The sequence below is a fragment of the Branchiostoma floridae genome, chromosome 5, assembly GCF_000003815.2.
Source record: "Branchiostoma floridae strain S238N-H82 chromosome 5, Bfl_VNyyK, whole genome shotgun sequence".
Lineage (NCBI taxonomy): Eukaryota > Metazoa > Chordata > Leptocardii > Amphioxiformes > Branchiostomatidae > Branchiostoma > Branchiostoma floridae.
The window spans coordinates 4497192-4517936 of record NC_049983.1 but is presented as its reverse complement, the minus strand read 5'-3'; the positions used below and the strand labels follow the sequence as shown (position 1 = coordinate 4517936).

The following is a 20745-nucleotide window of genomic DNA, read 5'->3' as shown; positions in this document are numbered from 1 at the left end:
GATATGGGCTCATAGCGGCTTGCTAAGGTACTGCAGCAGAAACTCAATTTTTTATATCTCATGTTCTGGACATGTTGTGGTCGCGATGTTTAAATGGTAAATAGCCCTTGGGGCAGAGAGTAAGTGCTGTAAGTTTTGACCCCCTAACGGCTTGTTTGGAACTGCAGCCGCCGATTTCCTTTCAAACTTTGGAGGAGAATAACTCGGGAACGTGTAGAAGGATCGTCATGATTTTTGGTATGTAGATAGCCCAAGTAACAATGTACATAATGGAATACTAATTATTCAAATCAACAGCTAATTTGCATAATTAATGAGGAAAGTTTATAAATCCACTGCATTTCATGATAGGACTTTCAAACTTGTCACATATTTAGATGAGAAAGAGAAAAATATCAACGCATATTAATTATGCAATTGACCTCATTTGCATAATTAATGAGAAAATATGAATGTGTTGACGGATCGTCATGATTTTTGGTATGTAGATAGCCAAAGGGAAGACTTACATGATGGAATTCTAATTATGCAAATCGACAGCTAATTTGCATAATTAATGAGGAAAGTTTGTAAATCTACTGCATTCCATTATAGGACTTTCAAACTTGTCACATTTGTAGCTGAGAAAAAGAACTGTCAATACATATCAATTATGCAAATGTTGATCTCATTTGCATAATTGATGGGAAATATGAACGTGTTGACGGATCGTCATGATTTTTGGTATGTAGATAGCCTAAGTAAAAACTTACATAATGAGATACCAATTAATAGCTAATTTGCATAATTGATGAGGAAAGTCGATAGATCCACTGCATTCCGTGATAAGACTTTCAAACTTGTCACATATGTAGTTGAGAAAGATGGCAGAGAGTAAGTGGTGTATGTTTGGGTCCCCTATAATGTCTTTTCTTGAACTGCAGATGCCGGTTTTGTTTCAGACTTTGAAAGAGAATAAGTCAAGAATGAAAGGATCATCATGATTTTTGGTATGCTGATAGCTTAAGTGATGCTTGATACAATTTGATATTAATAGTGTAAATATGGATCTAATTTGTATAATCAATGGCAAAATTTTATGAACCAACTCCAGGCATATAAAATAAAATGTAATGAGTGACAAATTTATATCTACAGACATCATTCTACATAACAAACCTGGTTTATTTGGCAAAGGTATGTGTTCGTGGAACTCTATTTATTTCTAAACTTGGTTAGACATCCAGGTAAACAAAAAAAAAAAACCATCTCTATAATGCTAATAATTCCTATGGTGTTGTCTTACCTTGATTTGCATATGAGTAAATACATTTTGCATACAATTTAGTGACTTTGATATGATCAACTGGATTTTCCAGTTATATGTGTTTGTATTGAGTTGTTCTAGCGATGGTTAAGAATAGTGATGGAAGTCACTCGAAGAGTCCAGAAGAAATCTATTGATCTTATCAAGTAGTAGACATTGAATTGTCTTAAATTAAGCCTAAATTCACATTTGTTGTACAATTTGAAATCCAAAATAAAATACGCTTTGGAAACAAATATCCAAACATGTGGTCTTTATGTATCCCCATATATTTGCAAATTTTCAGAAGAAGAATAAAGGGTTAACAGTTCACTATTTTGGGTTGTGCAAGTAAGTTTCTTTTGGTGCAAGTTACCTTTGGCTTAACTTGCACTGGTGCAAGTTGACTGAAAAGTGTATTTCGAGCCCTGCACCCATACTGGAAATCTTCCAAATAGCTGCAAAATGCACCTGTTTTTTGTATGCAGAAAGTATTCATGATGATTGACGTAATTGATGTTATTAGAGGATAATCATGCAAATCATGTTCAATAATAAATATGATATACCTAAAGCCTTCTATGATAGGATTATTCAAAGATACAACATTTAAAATTTAGATAGAGAAAAACATTGATATATATAAATTATGGAAATTTCCATCATCACCTAGGAAACTCTGTAATTTCAGTGTTTTCTAATAACAAGACTTCAAAACATCAAACATGTGTATTAGGGGTGGGTACCGGTACAGAAAATACATTTTTTCCGGACCCGTCCAAGAAGAAAAAACGGTTTTGTACCGGTGTGACAGCGATCTCGCCCCCCCAGCGATCTCGCCCCCCCGGGGGGCGAGATCACTAGCGTTTTCGCCCCCCTTTAGCGTTTTCGCCCCCCCCCCCAAGAGCAGCTGGTTACTACATATTACAGGTGCGCTACCTGGTACTATACTGCACCTGGGGAGTAACGTATATGGTGTGCTACCTGGTACCTATATGGCACCTTATTACCGTACCGTAAGATGTCATACCTCGAAAGTCGATACTATATTGTTCGGTGCAAACATGACATTGAAATGAAAAAGACAATTTTTTTTTTTTTGCAGCTGAGGTGGCATAAAAACAGTGCTACTGCGAACGTATAAATCAACACCGTCTATGGTACGGAATACGTCAGCTATATGTTTTCAATTTGTCACAGTGTTTTCTTTCTTGTGCTGGAAACATTTCCAAAGCACTAACAAAAACACACGTGAATAATAGTTTCTCATTATAAACACTATCTACGCGCAAGTTGATATAGCTGTTGCTAAATGCTACACAAACACTGGTAAAGTACCAGTCTTAAGAAACACGGGTAAATGCATCAGTTCCTAAATACTAGAAAAAACAGTCATGTTGGAGGTGAAGATATCCCTTGGCCAGGTGCATATACCAAAATGTGCGTTATTCTAATTAATACCTAATATTTGCATAATCAATAAAGACATTACATAGTTCTTTTGTGGTCACTTCATGGTAGAGACTTCATATTGGAGATATATAGGTTGCTTGAGGACAGGTGAATACAATGAAATACATCTTATGTCAAAACTCAGGTATACGCAATAATGGGAATACAAGGGACCCAACCCTCCTTGTCTGAAACAAGTTCAACTATCTTATTACTATGTAATTACGTTAATATTGATACTATGAATGGAGTTATGTATCAAACCCGTGTACTTATATCATTCTCAAACTGCATTTTGTGATTTATACCAATCAACTTCTAAAATGTCATGTAAACCCATTTTTGGGGGGGGGGGGGGGCGAAATCCCTAAAGGGGGGCAAGGTAGGGGGGCGAAATCACCAGCCGGGGAGGGCGAAATCCCTAGTGATTTCCCCCCGGGGGGGCGAAATCCCTAGTGATTTCCCCCCCGGGGGGGGCGAAATCACAGGGGGGCGAAATCGCTGTCACACCGGTACACCATACCGGTACCCCAAACCCCTAATTACCCTGGGAGCCAGACAGGACCTAGCGAGGGTAACTAGCGAGGGAGCTAGCGAGTTTTGTTTGGAGAGCCAAGGCAGTCAGCCCGCCGACTTCACATTAGCGCTCCGGGGGACTTTAAGCCCAATGGAGTTATCGCTACCCTAGGGCAGGTGGACCTAATCGGGCTTAAACTCCCCGGGGCCCTAATAGGAGCTCGGCGGGCCTTGATGACTGTCTTGGACTACCGAATAAACTGTCCAAGCTGCCCGTTCTCGGATGGCCCCCAGGGTAACCGCTAATGTGTATTCTTAGATCTAAGGGCAGGTGCAACAGAACAGAAAGTTATGAAAATAAGGACCTAATTTGCATAATTGGTGCAAAAATGCCATAATGTGTTTTCTCGTGTATATTCGTTAAATGTCAATGTCACCATACACGAAATACGTTTAAATGTTGAAGACATCATTGATTTGCACAACATCTAAAAAATATATTTCAAGAGGTATGAGGTCTCCGAACTCTTTTGGAACTGGTAGACAGGGGAGGGGGGCAGTTTCAAAACAATGTAGTAAATACACTGTAAAATGTGCTAATACTGCCATACAGATGGATAAATAGCAGCATATTTTCCGGCTATATCTAAAGCTGGTCTAGTCGTTCTGAGAATTACGTACGGTGTTGAAATATTTGTGGAAGATCAATGAAAAGAAATAAGTCTACAGTGTGTGCTCGACTGTCTATCGTCAAAGAAACGACATATGGCGTTAAAGCAAGCCACACGACACACAGTTTAGCTCGTACCAAGGGCAAATCAACCTTCACTGATCAATGAATCCTAATACTATAACGTATTTTTGGCAGTGTGTTCTCCGACTGGAGTTCGCTTGGAAATATGGGCGCCAACTGTCTGTCATGACAGGCAACAGCACAAATTGTAACGTTAACGTTACTCCACATAAGTCGCTTCGCGCCTTATTTTTAGGATAAGTCTACACGATATCTCCTAAAATAGTTTCCACATCTATTCCTTCATCTGTTGCGTATCCTTCCCGTTAATGACAGTCACAGATAACATAGAAATTTCCAAAAGTACTTAACTGTTACCCAAATTCACACAGGGACACATCAACCGTCAAGAGACCACCGCCATCTTTTATAATATAATTAAGCTGTTTCTGTACAGGCTGTGATTGGTCCTTTCGCTCTACTTCTGACCAATGGGGTTTAAACATTTGCACAGAAGCAGAAAATATGGAAATTACGGTGGCATAGGCTACAGCACATAAATTTTATGGATAACATCAACGCACTTATTAATCTTCGACTGATTCTAGAAAAAAATTATTTTTCCTCTACGGGGATGTACCACACACTAGTTCATGTCTTTCTGGAATGAATGCCACGTTTTGTCACTTCAAAACGTGTTACGACGTTTATGGAGTCTAGCTTGAAAATAAATAAAAATATAAAATTTACTTGCTGTGGCCATACGATGATTATTTGTTTCATTACTTATTCATCATCATCATCTCATAGCTTTTTAATCAGCCGTAGGGGCAGCACATCCTGTTATGCCAATTGAGACAATCTCAATAGGCATTTATAATTAGTCCCCTGGCGGCGCCTATCTCCTCTGCAAGGCATGATGAATGATGTAAATCACCGTATGGTTGATACGGTAAGCCATGGGAACAACCCGCCGTACGTGCAAATACGTGCTGTCTACGTGCCAAAACGTGGGCAATATTTTGTCTGGTCAACTGCCTCCTTTCTTTCTCCGAACTACTATCGGATAAATACTCTGATTTTCCACCTCATTGGCCATGCACTTTTATTCTTAAATTACACAGTTAATTACTTGGCAAAGGATATTATTTCAAGACTTACGCAATTAGGCAGACAGAAGATTACCTTGAGACTTTTTAAGCGCTTTTCTGTACTGTACATTGTACGAGGCAGTTCGGACTGATATCTTGTATTTTAATTTGTATGTTTTGTCATTCAAATAGCCCCCCCCCCCCTCTCTCTCTCTCTCTTTCTCTCTCTATCTCTCTCTGTGCAATTGACACAACATTACGTTTTTCACCAAAACACGACCTTTATTTTTTACACCTTGTGTTAAATTGTTACAAAACTCTTCGATTCAGAATCTAATATTCTCCTATACCACGACTGTAAAAGATTTCCACAGATGATTTAGTATTATTAGCACTATATTCTGAACTAAAAAGGTCTCCATACAAAATACAGTTATTTCTGTAAATAAGTGATCTATTCATTTTGTCTTTAAATTCACCTTGCTGTACTCTGATTCTCTGACTTCTGAATGTGTCGACGGATTTGTCTGTCCAAGTCTATATACATATTTGCCTACGTAGCATGAAAGTACATCAGATTCTATGTTTGTAAATTGCATTAGTATGAATGAATACGTATATACTAAGCTTACAAGACCAATACTGAGAACAAGTCAAAATCCTTAGATTCGGTGCCGGATCATCTTGCATAAGAGTGAAGAAAGCATTGAAAATTCAAGCTAACCGTCCGTCATCGAAAAGAGACGGGGGGCGACACAGATTATCTGGCACTTACGAACAGTTGTTGCAGCCACATGGCACTGACGTCATATCCACGACGTATTAGTAGACAGGGGTCCATTTTGTGAACAATTTGCGTAAGTCATATAGAATTTGATCTTCTATATCTATGTTTTCCCAAAGAAGAAATGCTGGTGCATTCTTTTCTTTCTTCCTCCTAGCAGAAAAGGTTTACAGAAAAGACTGGGCTGTCTATCTCGTCAGATCTCCCCCATTCATATCCTCAATTCTTATTTCAACATCTACACTGTCACACTACTTAGAGGCAAGCCTGATGGTATAGTATTGCATGCTAGTAGCTTGACACAAGGCTAGAGGGAAAACATTCTGCATTTTTGCAAAAATGTTGCCTTTCTTGTTGCTTTCTTGTTTTGCAACAAGAATGCCTTTTTCACATGTCCTAGTACGTAATGGCACACCAAACAAAGTTAATCCAAATTTTCTTCAAGCAATGCCTGTTTTTAAAGGTAAGGTACATACCTACAAATTTTCGACGACTGATAGTTCGTCTTGATTACGGAGAGTGACCTATTCTCGATCTCGCGAGAGAACACGAGACTAGGTCACTCTCCGTGATTAAGACGCACTGGCAGTCGTCGACAATACGTGACTGATGCATCTTTTCAACGACACCAAACAAAGATTCTAAAACAGAATGGACGACCTCTGCTCATCGTCTCCGACCTGCTCGAAGAACATGAAGTCGATGAGGAAGAGCGCACCCAGGAGCGTAGCCTTGACTTTCACGTCCAAGTCCATGGGGAACTCGATGCCGAGGTTGTCTGCGTCTGTGAAGGCCTCCTTCAGCAGCCCGCTCCACTGTTTGGAGATCTTCCCCACCTGTGGATAGGTATTACGTCAGCATTGTAGCATAGGAAACGTTTTATCTCCTTGAAATACTCATGGCGGTTATATTTTCAGTAACATTTGTCTGTGCGTCTTTCTGTTTTTCTGTCTGTTAACAAGATAATTCAAGAACGGCTTGATGGATTGGTTTATACTCGGTGTAGCAAACACCTGATATGATGAGCTTTTATGAAGCTCCTTGGTTCTTCATATTGAAGCTGTTTTGTGTGATTTGTGTGTAACTGTAGTATGGTAGTGAAGTATTTTTTAATGGTCGCAAATTGACGCATGCTGATGTCTTCCATTATATCATATCAAGATAGCCTAACAAGGAATATCCTCTTTCGCAGGGACATCCAACAGCGAAACCGCCCGTCTGGATGTACCCTGGCCTGCTTTCTCAACCGTCACTCTTAGTTCCTGTCGGCCTTTCATTTTTCAAAAGGCGTCTCGCATATATAAGGGTAAGCTCATTAATATGTATAAGCAGGGCGGTCAGGAACTAAGGGTGACGGTTGAGAAAGCAGGGTACATGCAGACAGGCGGTTTCGCCGTTGGATGTCCCTGCGTAGGGGCTAGGATTACAGGGAACCACGTGCCTTTTGATCTCCGTCCGCTGACAGAACCTTGAAGTCCACATCTCCGCAGAACGAGCAGCTGAGACACGGGCCTTCTATCACCAGCACGGTCTGTCCCGAGGCGTCCTCCACCGTGAACTTGGGCAGGTAAGGGTGCCAGCTCTGCTTCACCCACCCTACCGTGGTGCCTGGTGGGGCCTGCACCTCCAACTCCTACAGGCAGGGGGCAACAACAGAGATGTAACACTCACACGACTATGGTAGAAACTCATGCCATGCGTGATGCATGATCATGCATCACTTAGGCTGTACCATAGGGTATGATGGAGCGCAAAGTTTATCCGTGAGTAATTTCATCAGGTTGGAGAATCACTGGATATAAAAGTTCTTTATTTACAACTATGATAGGAAATACTAACTTGTATTATTCCACAGGTGTCGCTGCTAGCAATACGATTCCAAACATAATACATTGCATATGACAAATCATTAACGTTTGGGACCTATTCATGCTCTACGCTACTCTACTCTGCTCTGCTCCACGCCGATCTACTCTACGCTGTTCTTTTCTACTCTACGTTGCTCTAATCCACCATATGCTGCTTTATGCGCCTCTTTTATCTACTCAACTCTATTCATCTCTGCTCTGCTCTACACTAATCTTCTCTGCGCTGGCATAGTTTACTACACAATATCTTTTTTATTCAACTCTATTCTATCAAGTACTCCGCTCTACTGTACACAGCACTACTACTTTGTTCTATTCTATCGAGTTTACGCTACTCTACACACTACTATGATCTCCTCTGCTCTGCTCAATACTCTTCTCTACTCTACTCCATTCTACTCATACTTCACTCTACTGTACTCTACCGAGTCTACGTATACGCACATTCAACGCTACGTTTAATACTTTACTCTATACAGTCTACTCTAATATCACTCTACTCTATTCTACTGTACTCTATACTCCACTCCACTCTACGATTATAACTCTACCGAGTCTACGTGTACGTACACTCTACTCTACATCACTCTATACTCTACAGTTTACTCCATTCTACTCTACTCTACTGTACTTTACTCTTATCTACACTACTCTGATGAAAATTCATTCTTTTATTTTCCCCACCTGAAGACAACAGACGGCCCAACAGTTCATACATCGCAGCGGCCGGCTGAAGTGGATGACCTCCTGTTTGTTGTTGTCGTACACCTTCATCTCAAACGACCGGACGTTCCCACAGCACTGGCGGGAGCAGCAGTCGTTCTTCTCCGCCGCGAAGTACACCTTCTGTCCCATGGAGTTCTTGATCTTGTACTTGTTGTTCCCTTCTATACCAACAAAGGCCTCCAGAAGTTCCACCTGTTGTTTTACCAGCAACTGGTCGATCTGTAGTCAAGATTTCAACATTTATTATTTCATATGAGGAGTTAAGGAGGGTTCATTTACATAATCAGACTAGGACGGGGGCCGATACCGACTATCCGCCACCTTTTTTTACGTACAGCTTATTACTCGGCAACTTCGTTGAGTCGTGAGAGAATCAAACTAGTGAATTTTGCGCGGCTTAATTGATTTGGCCCCATCCTACTTGATAGCGATCGTTTTTTGTATGAAATTCGCTGAGTACTCTCAAATCGCTCGGTGGTAGCGTGGTCGCAGCTAGGTTTCCACCCTAGTGTACTGAATGGATGTGTGTGTGTGTGCGTGGGGGGGGGGGGGTGCGCTGGGGGGGAGGGGGGGTAACCAAGGGGCTTTCATACAGTGGGACACTTCGTCTTCCACTGCTTCCAGGGCAGAAAAGAAGTCAAGCCCCAAATACTTAGATCGTAGCTCTCAGCAGTCCATATTATTGCTAGAATAGTCACTTGTTTCCACTTGTCACCATTGTTATCTATACCAAAGTCTTTTATTTTATGAATGTTTACTACTAGTATGTATTCCGTATGTGCCATGTTAATGTTGCAATTAGCCCTCGGGCAAGAATTTGCAATTGCAATTATACAAAAAGTAATTGAGGTGAAAAAAATTACGCGATATGTTGATTTTTTCCACATGTTAAAGCAATAAGGAGTAAAAAAATGACGTGATAGGTTGGAAATTAGTTACAAATGATGTCAAAACAAACGGAGATTTTTTTAATTTGTAGGTTTGGCGCCAAAAAGATACAACACGCCCTTTTAAACTTTCCGAGAAAGGCCTGACTCATATGCTAAACGACCACACCCAGCCTATGTATAATTGATGCAGTCGGACGGGTCCCGTGTTGTACACAACCCTCAGGCTACAGAAATACGGAACCTGACGTGTCATCACATATACATATACTAGTACCTGCTGCATCGAGGTCATTGCTTTCTTCTTACATTTCTCCGCGCATTTACAGGCAAAACAAAAAGAAAACTACTCTATAACGAAATAAACAAATCACAGAGAAAGTGGCTTCCTCGTTTTTCAGTGACTCAAATGTCAAACCCAATATAAGTTTGAATTTAGAGACAGCCTTTGGACTAGTACTAGACAACGAGTTACATGATATACCGCTCAAGGTTTTATGCGCGTCTGGGAAGAAATCGTCTGCATTTGGGAAGAAATTGCAATGAAATTATTCATTTATATTCACAATAATAAACAAATGGTACGGTGGCTTGTCTTAGTTCGAGAAATATCTTATGTCCCTTGAGAATTATTCAGCATTCATTTATAGAACCTAAAAAGTGATTTCCGTCAACACTAAATGACTCGACAAAAAATAATATGTGACGGGCATTTTAAGGAAATGGCCATAACTTTAAGGTGTCCCTAGCATATACCTCAATTGGTAGTAACTTCATAGTTGTCTGCTAGTTGGTAAACTGTGACACCCCGATTTGAAACCGAGGAACGACACCCGGGTTGGAGCTGCATGCATTCGTCTTTCTGAAGGGACGTAAAATAGGGGTCCCGTGTACGAGGAGGTGCCTCGACCACGTTATAACAGCCTCACTACTCAGATGGGTACCTACTGTCTGTCTACAAGGTGAATAAGGTACAGAAACAACCACCAGTTCCCCATTGTAACGTCTCACAAGTTGTACGTACCTGTGCCAGGTACTCCAAGCCTGGCGGACAGCCTACAGGTGCACGGGGGGCCTGCATCCACACCTGCCCCGGGCCTGCCGCCATCTGCGGCGCCGCGACTTGAGCCACCTGTGGTCCTCCATAGCCAGGGGGGTACCCTTGCTGAGGGGGTGGGTACCCTTGTCCCTGAGGGGGGTAACCTCCATACCCGGGCTGTTGTGTGACTGGGTAGCCTGACGCCATGTTTCTTATCTAATGGTAGATAGCTGCTGAAAAGTGGTCCTACGAGTTTGTAGTTAACAATGCGACAGTAGGTGTCGCTTCTTGGTTGATACACTTTTGACGCGTGAGCACATACACGTTGTCGCGTATTTACCTAACACGGGGTAGTCCTTACTTTACAAGCTAAGGTTAGCAATAAGATAGAATGTCCCCAAAAGGCGCGTAATACAGCCAAATCCATTCTTTGGTGAGTAGCTAGCCACAACCTCACTGCAAACAATGACCAAGCTTAAGCGCAGATAAGCGTCAAGTTTCGTGGTGGCACAGTGTCCTTGTGGTTAGGGTGGTTGACTCACAAATTTCGAGTTATTGAGTACATGAGTACTAGCTTCCTGTAGGGATGTCACTCGGATAGGGCGGTTAAATTTAGGTTCCGTTTTTGAGGAGAGCGAGCATATTGAAAATTCACCAGACTTTTAAAAATAGTCAGAATGTTAGTGGATCATATAAATACGCCAGTACCAATCTAGTTTGATACGTCATGAGCCGCAGTTTACCGGGTATGAAATGCAAACGAACTGACAGTGTACTAGTATCTCCGACTGAACATGGTCCTAAAGTTTAGGACCATGTTCAGCCGGAGATACTAGTACACTTAAAAGTCTTTTTGACGAGTAAAAATGTTGCAGTAGCGAGTCTTAAAAGCTATTTGAATCTTATGCCGAAATGCGTCATATTATTTTCTGACCGCGATCGACACACGACAGGAAATCATCACACTTGCGATTGCACACGCCTACACGACTTACTCCCAACCACTCCGAAACAACTCAACTTCAACATTAACTATCGACTGCCTCCTGTCTACAAATCGTAGAAAAAAGGGGCTTTTCGTCTTTCTCTGCTTCCAAAGTAGAAGTCAAGCCCAACCAGTTTAAATATAGCCAACTTTACCATAAGTTAACATTCGAGTAGTCTCTCTTTACAATAATGTTTATCACTGCTCATTATTATTGTCACATGTTTGTCGTGTTTAACAGTTTAATGTTGGTGGTATAACTACCATAAACAACAAGACATATCTTCGGATACTAGCAGTAGCAGGGAATATACTTTCACCATCCAATACAAAATGCAGGTCTGGTGCTTGTTCTATGAATTTGCAAACATAACAAGTTGTTTATGGATATATTTGGGTCGAAACACAAGCTTTCCAATGACGCAAAAAAAACAACGGAAATACTTCAAATAGCATCGACCACACTTATTGTGCAAACTTTATTTCGGTCGCTAGGAGGTGCTTTGTTTTCACTATGAGAAACCTGCCACCCCCCGTAACCCCAGCATGGTACAGTCCACACACCTGATCCAACATGGCGGACTCTGGCGTTTTTGGTGAGAAAAACAAGAGTAGAGTTCAGAAGAAATCTGGTATGTTTATAGGACGTTGGAATTCTTTATTTGCTACCACTCCACATTTTGGTGTTCTATAGCTGTTACGGCTTGTATTATTCTTGTTGAAAAGTTATGTGTAAGTGATTATCAATTAGTTTTCGGAATTGTGTTTTAACCAAGGCCAGAGCAGAGGTCTCTTTTAACCTCCTTGTTTTAACTAAGGACGACTTGTTTGAAGTAAAGGAGGTTATTTCTTAGGTTCAACCTCCTTGTTTAAACCTAATGATAAATTTAACATTAACATTGTATGTGACTTTGACATGATATTTTCACTCAAGCAACAGACGTTTTTTCTTTAAGGTTTGGAAGACTACTAGTATATAGGGAAGCTAAGGAGGCTAGTGCAGAGGGCAACAATTTGTGGAGTTTAGAAATTATAGGGCAGATATTTTCACGTTGGGACATCACTATAAGAAAGTTATGATCAACAACTCCAAGCAGAACATTAATATTTACAATCCTGGTCAGTAACCTATTTTTCCAGGTAACCTCGGGGAAAGTTACGTAACGTTTAACAATAACAAACACATCACAACATTATAACAACATCAAAACACATCTTTAAACAATCACACTATAATTTAGTATAAAATCACATGCCATCATGATATTCCTCTTCACAATGATTTGTCCAACTTATGATGACTGACAAAAATTTTTACAGTCAATTGCATATGCATGTAAAACTGATGCATTATCACCACATACAAAATAGAGATATTCAACCATTAACATGTAATGCCCTGCTCATATACCTTGAACTCTATGCAAAAAGGAGACAAATTATGTTCTACTAACTTCGAATTCTAGTTATACATTCCAGCATTGTCAGCATAATGTTTAGATTATTACTAGTATGCATAAATATGGTGTCTTTACTGTCGTCATTGATTGTAATTGTTAGATATTAATTATTAGTTCATGATCAACTGCTCCTGTTACAATTGTCCTGCAATAAATTTTTCTCTGTTCTAGGACCACAGTTTGCATCATCCACAAATATGACGTTACGACAGTAGAAGCTGAACAATGGCGTCTCTATGAATCGATCAGTACGATACTTCTTTAGCCATGCCAGTGCCACGCTGATGATCAAAATGAAGGAGATTCGAAAGATGCACTTCAGCATTCGTTACCTGGGCTTCCTGCCCAGTCTGGTCCTGCTGGTCGCCATCTCACTCGGACTCTACACGCGATGGGAGGCCACGGAGGAAGTGTTCGTGCTCGTGGTGGCGTTGGGCGGACTATTCGTGTTTGCTATCGCCATGGCCCTACACTACTACTTCAGTATGGAGTACTTCAGCGAGAGCCTGGCCCACCTCTGGTTCGGCTGCTTGTTGGGAATGATGGCGTTCACGGAAAACGAGAGCTTTCGCTACGACGAGAAAGAGGAAGTGATGAACATTTTGCTGATGACTAGCGTCGGACTGTCGTTGTTCTGGGCGATGGTGGAAAGAACTTGTAACTACATCAAATACACCTCCAATCTGCTCACCAACAGTGAGCTGATGGAAACAGCCGGGTTTGCCACGGCCACGATTTTACTCGGACAGAAGTGGGCGGATGTGTGTTTCCTTTCGGTCGCATTTGCCCTGGGGCTTATCGCCATGCGGAAAAAGGCGCTTCTTGCCGTCCCGAACTTCACCGTCTTCCTAGCACTGTCGATAGCAATTTTCTTTCCCACGCTCAAAAAGACCATCAATCCGTACGCGGCGTCGTGTTTCGCTGGTCGCCTCTGCATAGCACCGCTGCTAGACATCTATTTCTCCAACCTTACGACTGTGGAGAGATGGCAGTGGTATATATTCCAAAGTAAACACGTTAAACGATTAGTGATCCTAGTCACTGTGGTAGTAGACATCACGTTCATGGTTTTCTCTGGCATGATTGTCCGGCACTTCCAAGAGTTATTTTTCGTCATTCCCGGATTCGTCATTTTTGGAATCCTCTGGATCTGCTTCCACATCGTCTTCATCGTGACTTGCTGGGTTTTCTCGCGCAAGTTGAACGAATGCGTACTGGTGTACAAAGCGTACGGAGAAGATACCAAGAACATGACGCGTATCATGGCCTCGAAGGGAGTGCGACACTTCAGCCAGATATCGGAGAGACTGGCGCTGTGTACGATATTCAGTACGTGGATGCTCGCCGCGGTGTCGTGGCAGGCGACAAACACCATGTTTTTCGCCTTCCTGTTCATTGTTCTGCCCGTAGAGATCACAATACACGGCCTCCTGCACGACCTGGGGAGGAGTGTCGGGGGCACGTGTATCGGATACGCCATGGTGGCGCCATCCAACTCATACAGGTGAGATGTCTAGAAATATGAATTTATGATAAGTTATTGGTACTAGTTTACTACAATTTATAATTAACTTCTTGCTTTTGATAATTGTAATAGGTTCTAGGTTCTTGATGAGTTATGCTTAAACCGCATGTGCATCCTAGCAAGCAATTACAAGACATACATACATTGTATGTAATCTACTACTAGTACTAGTACACAAGTCTACATGTAATGAAGTAAAGAAAGGCAACTTTCCTGGATCTCAAAGGTACCCTAAACTTCAGAAGGGGTGTTATTTTCCAATTGATAGATGATAATTTGAGTATATAATATATGTTTGCCATATCACTTTAGTACCCACTACTAACAAGTAGTTTGGTGCACACCAAAAAGTATTCTACCACTAATACTGTCAGTCAGTCAGTCAGACTGCCACTATATGCAAAAGGAACTAAACGACAAAGGAGAAAACAGAACAAAAATGTACAATTTGAATGCAAAATACATGAACTTAGAAATAGTATTCAGTAATCACTAAATCAGACTTTTCTACTACTAAGCTGAGTAAGCTCCCCATGTACCATGTAATTATGTGGGCGAAGCCACACATATAGTTTTCTTACAAGTATTTCACCGGAAATCAGAAACAAATGGAAGCCTCCATGTACTCCATGTTTCAAGCTTTTTGATTGGCCTAAAGTCGCACTTTCTCGGTTGTACGTCAGAGGTGAACCTATCAACGCGCAGGACACAATCGGCATCCATTTTGATAATAGCCAATCAAAACTCAGAAAAATGGAAGCTGTTAGCAAATACTCCGCGTTCCCAGCTTTTTGATTGGCCTAAATTCAGACTGTCTCGGGTGTACGTCAGAGCTGGACCTATCAACGCAGAGAACACAAAATGTCATTCGGCATCCAGTTTTATAATAGCAGCTGAGACGCGGCAGTAAATCGGCCATGCATTCGACCAAACAGGCGCTCAAGGAAGAAGTTGCCCGCCACGGAATGAACAAGATTGATAAATTTGCACAGAAAAACATTATCTTCAGAAAATGGGACCTTGGAATCTTGCAAATTAAACAGTGAACGGACGTGTTCAAGCTACGCATTGCATTTGTATACATGTTACCTGTTAAAATGCCGGCAATAACGTTACGGTAAGCTTGGCCGAATGGCTAAAGCACCAGCCACGATTGCGTTTTTTTCGCTAGGTCAACCCTGGTTCGATTCCGGGCGGGAACAACTTTCTTTTAGTTGTCCTTTTTTTTTTTCTTTTTTGATATTTACAACAATTTTATCTTGCAAACAGAGCATCGTTCAGTTTACACGCCTTTTTATTTATTTTTTAATTGCCCTCAAAAGACGGCGTTTAAACGGTCGGACGGTCCATGTGGGGAGGGGGGCTCGTCAACGCCTCGGACCATACCGGCCGCGGCAGCCAAATACTGTATCGTCGATGTCTGTCGCCTGCGGCGTTAAGTCAAATTTGGAATGGAGGCTACGGTACCGGACCTGAACCTGATCATGAATTTCAGCTTTATAATTGCTACACAGCACAACCCGTGACGTCAGGTAAAGGCCGAGAATAGGGGTGAACCGAGAATACGGGGCACCTAATGGCAATTACTATTGTGTGTAAGGTAGTTTGACTTAAACTTCAAAAAAAGGCCACGGGAAAGACTTGCTGCATTTTCGCGAAAATGTTGTCATTCTAGTTGTTTCTTTTCTTGCGATTTTTCCTTTCTTTTCCCTTCGCCCACATCCTGCATTTTTTCAAAAATGTTGCCTTTCTAGTTAGATTAAGCAATCTAACCCTACCCTGTATTTTTTATATTTTTTAAATGAAGACCTTTATTGCACATTTTTGCCCCACTGGGCTAAGTACAGGTCACATGGTAAGAAACACATATTTGTAACAATGGAAACAATCATACACATCTATATATATCTATATATGCAGATATGCATCTAATTTATTGTAGGACATTCGACTTCCTCTCGCTTCTTGGTAATTGTATAAATGTAGCTAGCTGTATGGTTGGTTAGAGTTGGTTTATCAAAAGCTGTCAGGAATATCAATTTCTCTTTACTATTCAAGTACCTAAAGTGGGGATATTTACTTAACACATTAGTAGTCATAAAATGCTCCTATCGCTATCATACAAAGGACAATCCATAGTAAAATGTACTTCATCTTCTACTTTGCCTAAACTACAAAATTGGCATATTCTTTGCTCTAGAGGAGTGTGGTTATGTCTTCCTGATTCGATTCGTAATTTGTGACAACTGATTCTTAGTTTTGTGATGTATTATCCCTGCAGCCCTGAGGGTGATGTGCTGCTGCTCCCCTCCAGTACAATCTCACCCTACCCTGTATTATCCCTGCAGCCCTGAGGGTGAAGTGCTGCTCCTCCCCACCAGTGCCCTGCAGGACTACATGAGCCAGTCTATAGACATCCTTACTATTGTATTAATACTATCCCTGCAGCCCTGAGGGTGATGTGCTGCTCCTCCCCTCCAGTACAATCTCACCCTACCCTGTATTATCCCTGCAGCCCTGAGGGTGATGTGCTGCTCCTCCCCTCCAGTACAATCTCACCCTACCCTGTATTATTCCTGCAGCCCTGAGGGTGATGTGCTGCTGCTCCCCTCCAGTACAATCTCACCCTACCCTGTATTATTCCTGCAGCCCTGAGGGTGATGTGCTGCTGCTCCCCTCCAGTACAATCTCACCCTACCCTGTATTATTCCTGCAGCCCTGAGGGTGATGTGGTGCTGCTCCCCTCTAGTACAATCTCACCCGGCTCTGCATTATTCTTGCAGCCCTGAGGGTGATGTGCTGCTGCTCCCCTCCAGTACAATCTCACCCTACCCTGTATTATTCCTGCAGCCCTGAGGGTGAGGTGGTGCTCCTCCCCTCCAGTACAATCTCACTCACCCTACCCTGTATTATCCCTGCAGCCATGAGGGTGATGTGCTGCTCCTCCCCTCCAGTACAATCTCACTCACCCTACCCTGTATTATTCCTGCAGCCCTGAGGGTGATGTGCTGCTGCTCCCCTCCAGTACAATCTCACCCTACCCTGTATTATCCCTGCAGCCCTGAGGGTGATGTGCTGCTGCTCCCCTCCAGTACAATCTCACCCTACCCTGTATTATCCCTGCAGCCCTGAGGGTGATGTGCTGCTGCTCCCCTCCAGTACAATCTCACCCTACCCTGTATTATTCCTGCAGCCCTGAGGGTGATGTGCTGCTGCTCCCCACCAGTGCCCTGCAGGACTACATGAGCCAGTCCACAGACATCCTGAACAGCATGCAGCGCTTCTTCACGCACCATCTCGTGGAGACGTTCGGCTGCGACTACTCCACCAGCGGCCTCACGCTCGAGTCCGTGGAATCCAAACTCAAGGCCCTGTTTGAGCGCCACACCCCCGACGGGCCCCGCTTCGACTCGTACGTGGTGTACTACAGCGGACACATGCATCCTGGTGGGGACCTGGCACTGTCAGGTATGTACACTATAACTCATGTTCACTTCAAACTTCATTTGTATCATCCTCCTATGCAGGGACATCCAACAGTGAAACCGCCTGTCTGGATGTACCCCGTTTTCTCAACCGTCTCCCTTAGTTCCTGACCACCCTGCTTATAAATATTAATGAGCTTACTCTTATACATGTATATGCAAAATCCCTTTTGAAAACTGAAAGGCCTATTCTGTGATTGGCTGACAGCTGGTTAGTGGCGATGCCCACAAGAACAAAGAGTGACGGTGAGATACATTGTAGCAGGGTACATCCAGACAGGCAGTTTCGCCATTGGATGGAGAATGCATTTGTGTTAGACTAAGTAGAATTGTCATTCAGGATCAAAGTTAAGCTTTAATTTCCAACACAAAAATTTGAACGTTTCCAATGTTTGACATTAGAAGACCAGACTTTGTCAAGGAATGAACAATCCACTGCTTCTGTAACATCACATTACATGTGTGTGGATAGAACATGTGACTCTGTGAGCAGTGGATTGTAATTTGCAGAAAGTCTATTCAGGGCTCGAAATACCACCTGCATATGCACCTTAGTGCAGGTAAAATTGGAGCTGTGCAGGTATTTCTGATGTCTACCTGCACCTAACCTGCACTGGTCCATGTACTGGGTATATGCAGGTTAGTGCAGGTAAAATTGGAGCTGTGCAGGTATTTCTGGTGTCTACCTGCACCTAACCTGCACTGGTCCATGTACTGGGTTTTATACATAAATGTCCTATGAATAGTATGATGTAGGTGTATCTGGATTGTTATTAGCTGCATTGACTGTTACCACTTATAAAGTATAACAGAAAAAATAGCTATAGTTCCTGAACAATTTTAGTATGATCCATACTTCCTAAATTCATAGTGGTGCAGGTAAAATTTGTCTGGTGCAGGTAATTTTCAGTGTTACCTGCACCAGTGCAGGTATGCAGAAAAAAGTATTTTGAGCCCTGCTATTGTATGGCGCCCACCGTCTCAGTTCAGGGTAGATTTGTTATAGTCCTTGCATTGACAATAACTTGAGTTGTCTGATATGTCGAAAAATTGGGTGAGCCTTTTTTGTGTTGGCTTGTTGAATGTCCTGTACTGTTTTGTATTCTCCTGTACCGTGCTGTTGTGTATGTATCAATGTAGAATGTAATGATATCTATGATACTTACTTCCATAATATGTCAGCTTCTTTTCAAACTGTAAAGTATAAAGTTTCAAAAAATTTTTAAAGTCCACTAGGAATCATATTTTCACACACACTTTTTGGAAGTGGGCAGTGCACCTGAAAGAGCTAGTACCGAAAGTAAACAGCTGCATGAAAGCGTGTTTACAGTGGTGGGACCGTGGGAAATTCCATTTTAGCCAGCCCAACTGATCTAAAAAGGCCCACGTAATAAAACCCTGTGTTTACTGATTGGAGGAATTATATAATTACAGTGCAAAGGAAACTCATGAATGAGACCGTAAACTGTGAGATTTTTTTTGGCCACACCTCAGGGGTGGTGCCCTTTTGACTCTGGGTGATGTTGATTGTTCCAGTTTTGTACAATACAAATGTACTAGTACCTGTATATATCCTTACTCCCTCCCTCCTCACTACCAGGTCTTAAGGCCGCGGGCGATACCACACCAGGTTGGTCGGACTGTGCAACATTATTATGTTGGGTCGTTAAACGGTTTTGGTGTGGCGTGGTGGCTCAATGTGTGGCTTATTTCCACATAAGCACTATCATTGAGGGAAGGAATGGTGCATACAATATGTAGATCTTATTTTTGATACAGAATATAGTGTCAAGGTGGATTGGCTCTGGAATACGTTTTTGGTTCAACTTGCACTGATGCATATGAACAAAGAATGATTTTCACCAGAAAAAAAAAATCACATGCGAAACCAAATTGTAAAATATTGACCCTGTGTCTACTGGACGCAAATCGCTGGATCTGAAGCACACATGTACCTGAATTTTCTGTACTGGTACCCACTTTTAGCCAGGGTACCATCCGGATATTAGTTCGCTCCTATGTTCACGTCTGCTATCCATCTGCAGGGTTCGAAATAGACATACTTAACTTGCAATTTGCTCATAATTTTTGAGATTTGCATGTAAAAATTTTCTGAACTTGCAATCTTGCATGTTGAAAATACATATAGTAAAAATACTGAGGCCACGATGCCTTTGTCTGACGGGGATCATCACCGGTCGTCAGTAGGTGTTATAAACAATCAACTTCGGCTTTGCTGCAAACTAACATGCTGATTATGTGGATATCTTTCCAAAATTTGCAGTTCTGTCTATATTTTCATGTGCCAATTTTAGTCCATCAACAGTGACAGAATGGGCGAAATTCTTATCCATCCAGAGCAGCAACATTCCACCAAAGTACAGAATGATGGATGGTGGCTAGAACGTTGCAGTATAGACTAGTTGTATTTTGCATGTAAATATTTTAAATTGCACGTAAAATTTTTGCCAACTTGCAATTTTGCATGTATAGCAATAAAAAAGTATTTCGATCCCTGATCTGGATACCTGCACATTCAAACCGTTTGGTGCTAACGTCAAGTAATGAGTGAAGCAAGGAATAGGTTCTAGAGCGTTCATTTGATGACAACAGGCCTCCACAAGCAGACGGAGAGCTTGTCCGGTGTTGGAACGCCTGTTCGAACGATCGCTTGAACCCACTCCATAATTCGCTCATGTGTAGGGACCAAACTTTGGACCAGGTTCCCAGATGGCAGAGAAGCGACTGTATATAGTGTATAATGAACATCAGAGCTAGAAGTGACTGTACATGTATATAGTATATAATGAATGCCGGAGCGAACTACATTGTACTCCCCGGATTGACCCAGGCTAACCCACTTTTGCCCTGGGCACCCAGGAATCAAAAGACTTTTTTTTTTGCTTAGA

The 20745-nt window shown here is 42.0% G+C and overlaps 2 protein-coding genes and 1 long non-coding RNA gene across 7 annotated transcripts in view; 1 reads left to right on the top strand and 2 right to left on the bottom strand.

Moving 5' to 3' along the window:
- LOC118415364 overlaps window positions 1-5199 on the bottom strand; it is a 13073-nt gene extending 7874 nt beyond the window's left edge. For both annotated transcript variants that reach the window (XR_004831113.1, XR_004831114.1), the window contains exon 1: window positions 4365-5199. This is a non-coding gene — a long non-coding RNA (uncharacterized LOC118415364). The remainder of the gene's footprint in view (window positions 1-4364) is intronic.
- Window positions 5200-5338: 139 nt separating this feature from the next.
- LOC118415363 (phospholipid scramblase 1-like) lies at window positions 5339-10623 on the bottom strand. The gene is made up of 4 exons (XM_035819917.1): window positions 10367-10623; window positions 8414-8674; window positions 7303-7494; window positions 5339-6697 (listed from the first exon to the last, which is right to left on the bottom strand). Exons 1-4 carry the CDS (start codon window positions 10586-10588, stop codon window positions 6503-6505), a joined length of 870 nt encoding a protein of 289 aa, XP_035675810.1. The 5' UTR covers window positions 10589-10623; the 3' UTR covers window positions 5339-6502.
- A 1274-nt stretch (window positions 10624-11897) lies between these two features.
- LOC118415361 (transmembrane protein 168-like) overlaps window positions 11898-20745 on the top strand; it is a 14686-nt gene continuing 5838 nt past the window's right edge. For 2 of the 4 annotated variants that reach the window (XM_035819911.1, XM_035819913.1), the window contains exons 1-4: window positions 11898-11998; window positions 12998-14330; window positions 17545-17819; window positions 19437-19466. In XM_035819911.1, the coding sequence (XP_035675804.1) occupies window positions 13063-14330; window positions 17545-17819; window positions 19437-19466 (1573 nt within the window). In that variant the 5' untranslated portion in view covers window positions 11898-11998; window positions 12998-13062. The remainder of the gene's footprint in view (window positions 11999-12997; window positions 14331-17544; window positions 17820-19436; window positions 19467-20745) is intronic. The other 2 variants (XM_035819912.1, XM_035819914.1) reach the window with 1 other exon arrangement.

What these genes read in the sequence shown, in the direction of transcription:
- LOC118415363 (XM_035819917.1), bottom strand. Translation starts at nt 10,588, where the DNA reads ATGGCGTCAGGCTACCCAGTCACACAACAGCCCGGGTATGGAGGTTAC. An exon ending in GCTTGGAGTACCTGGCACAG is followed by an intron (nt 8,675 to 10,366) that starts GTACGTACAACT and finishes TCTTGACTACAG; the next exon opens with ATCGACCAGTTGCTGGTAAA. An exon ending in CAGCGGACGGAGATCAAAAG is followed by an intron (nt 6,698 to 7,302) that starts GCACGTGGTTCC and finishes ACCTATCCACAG; the next exon opens with GTGGGGAAGATCTCCAAACA.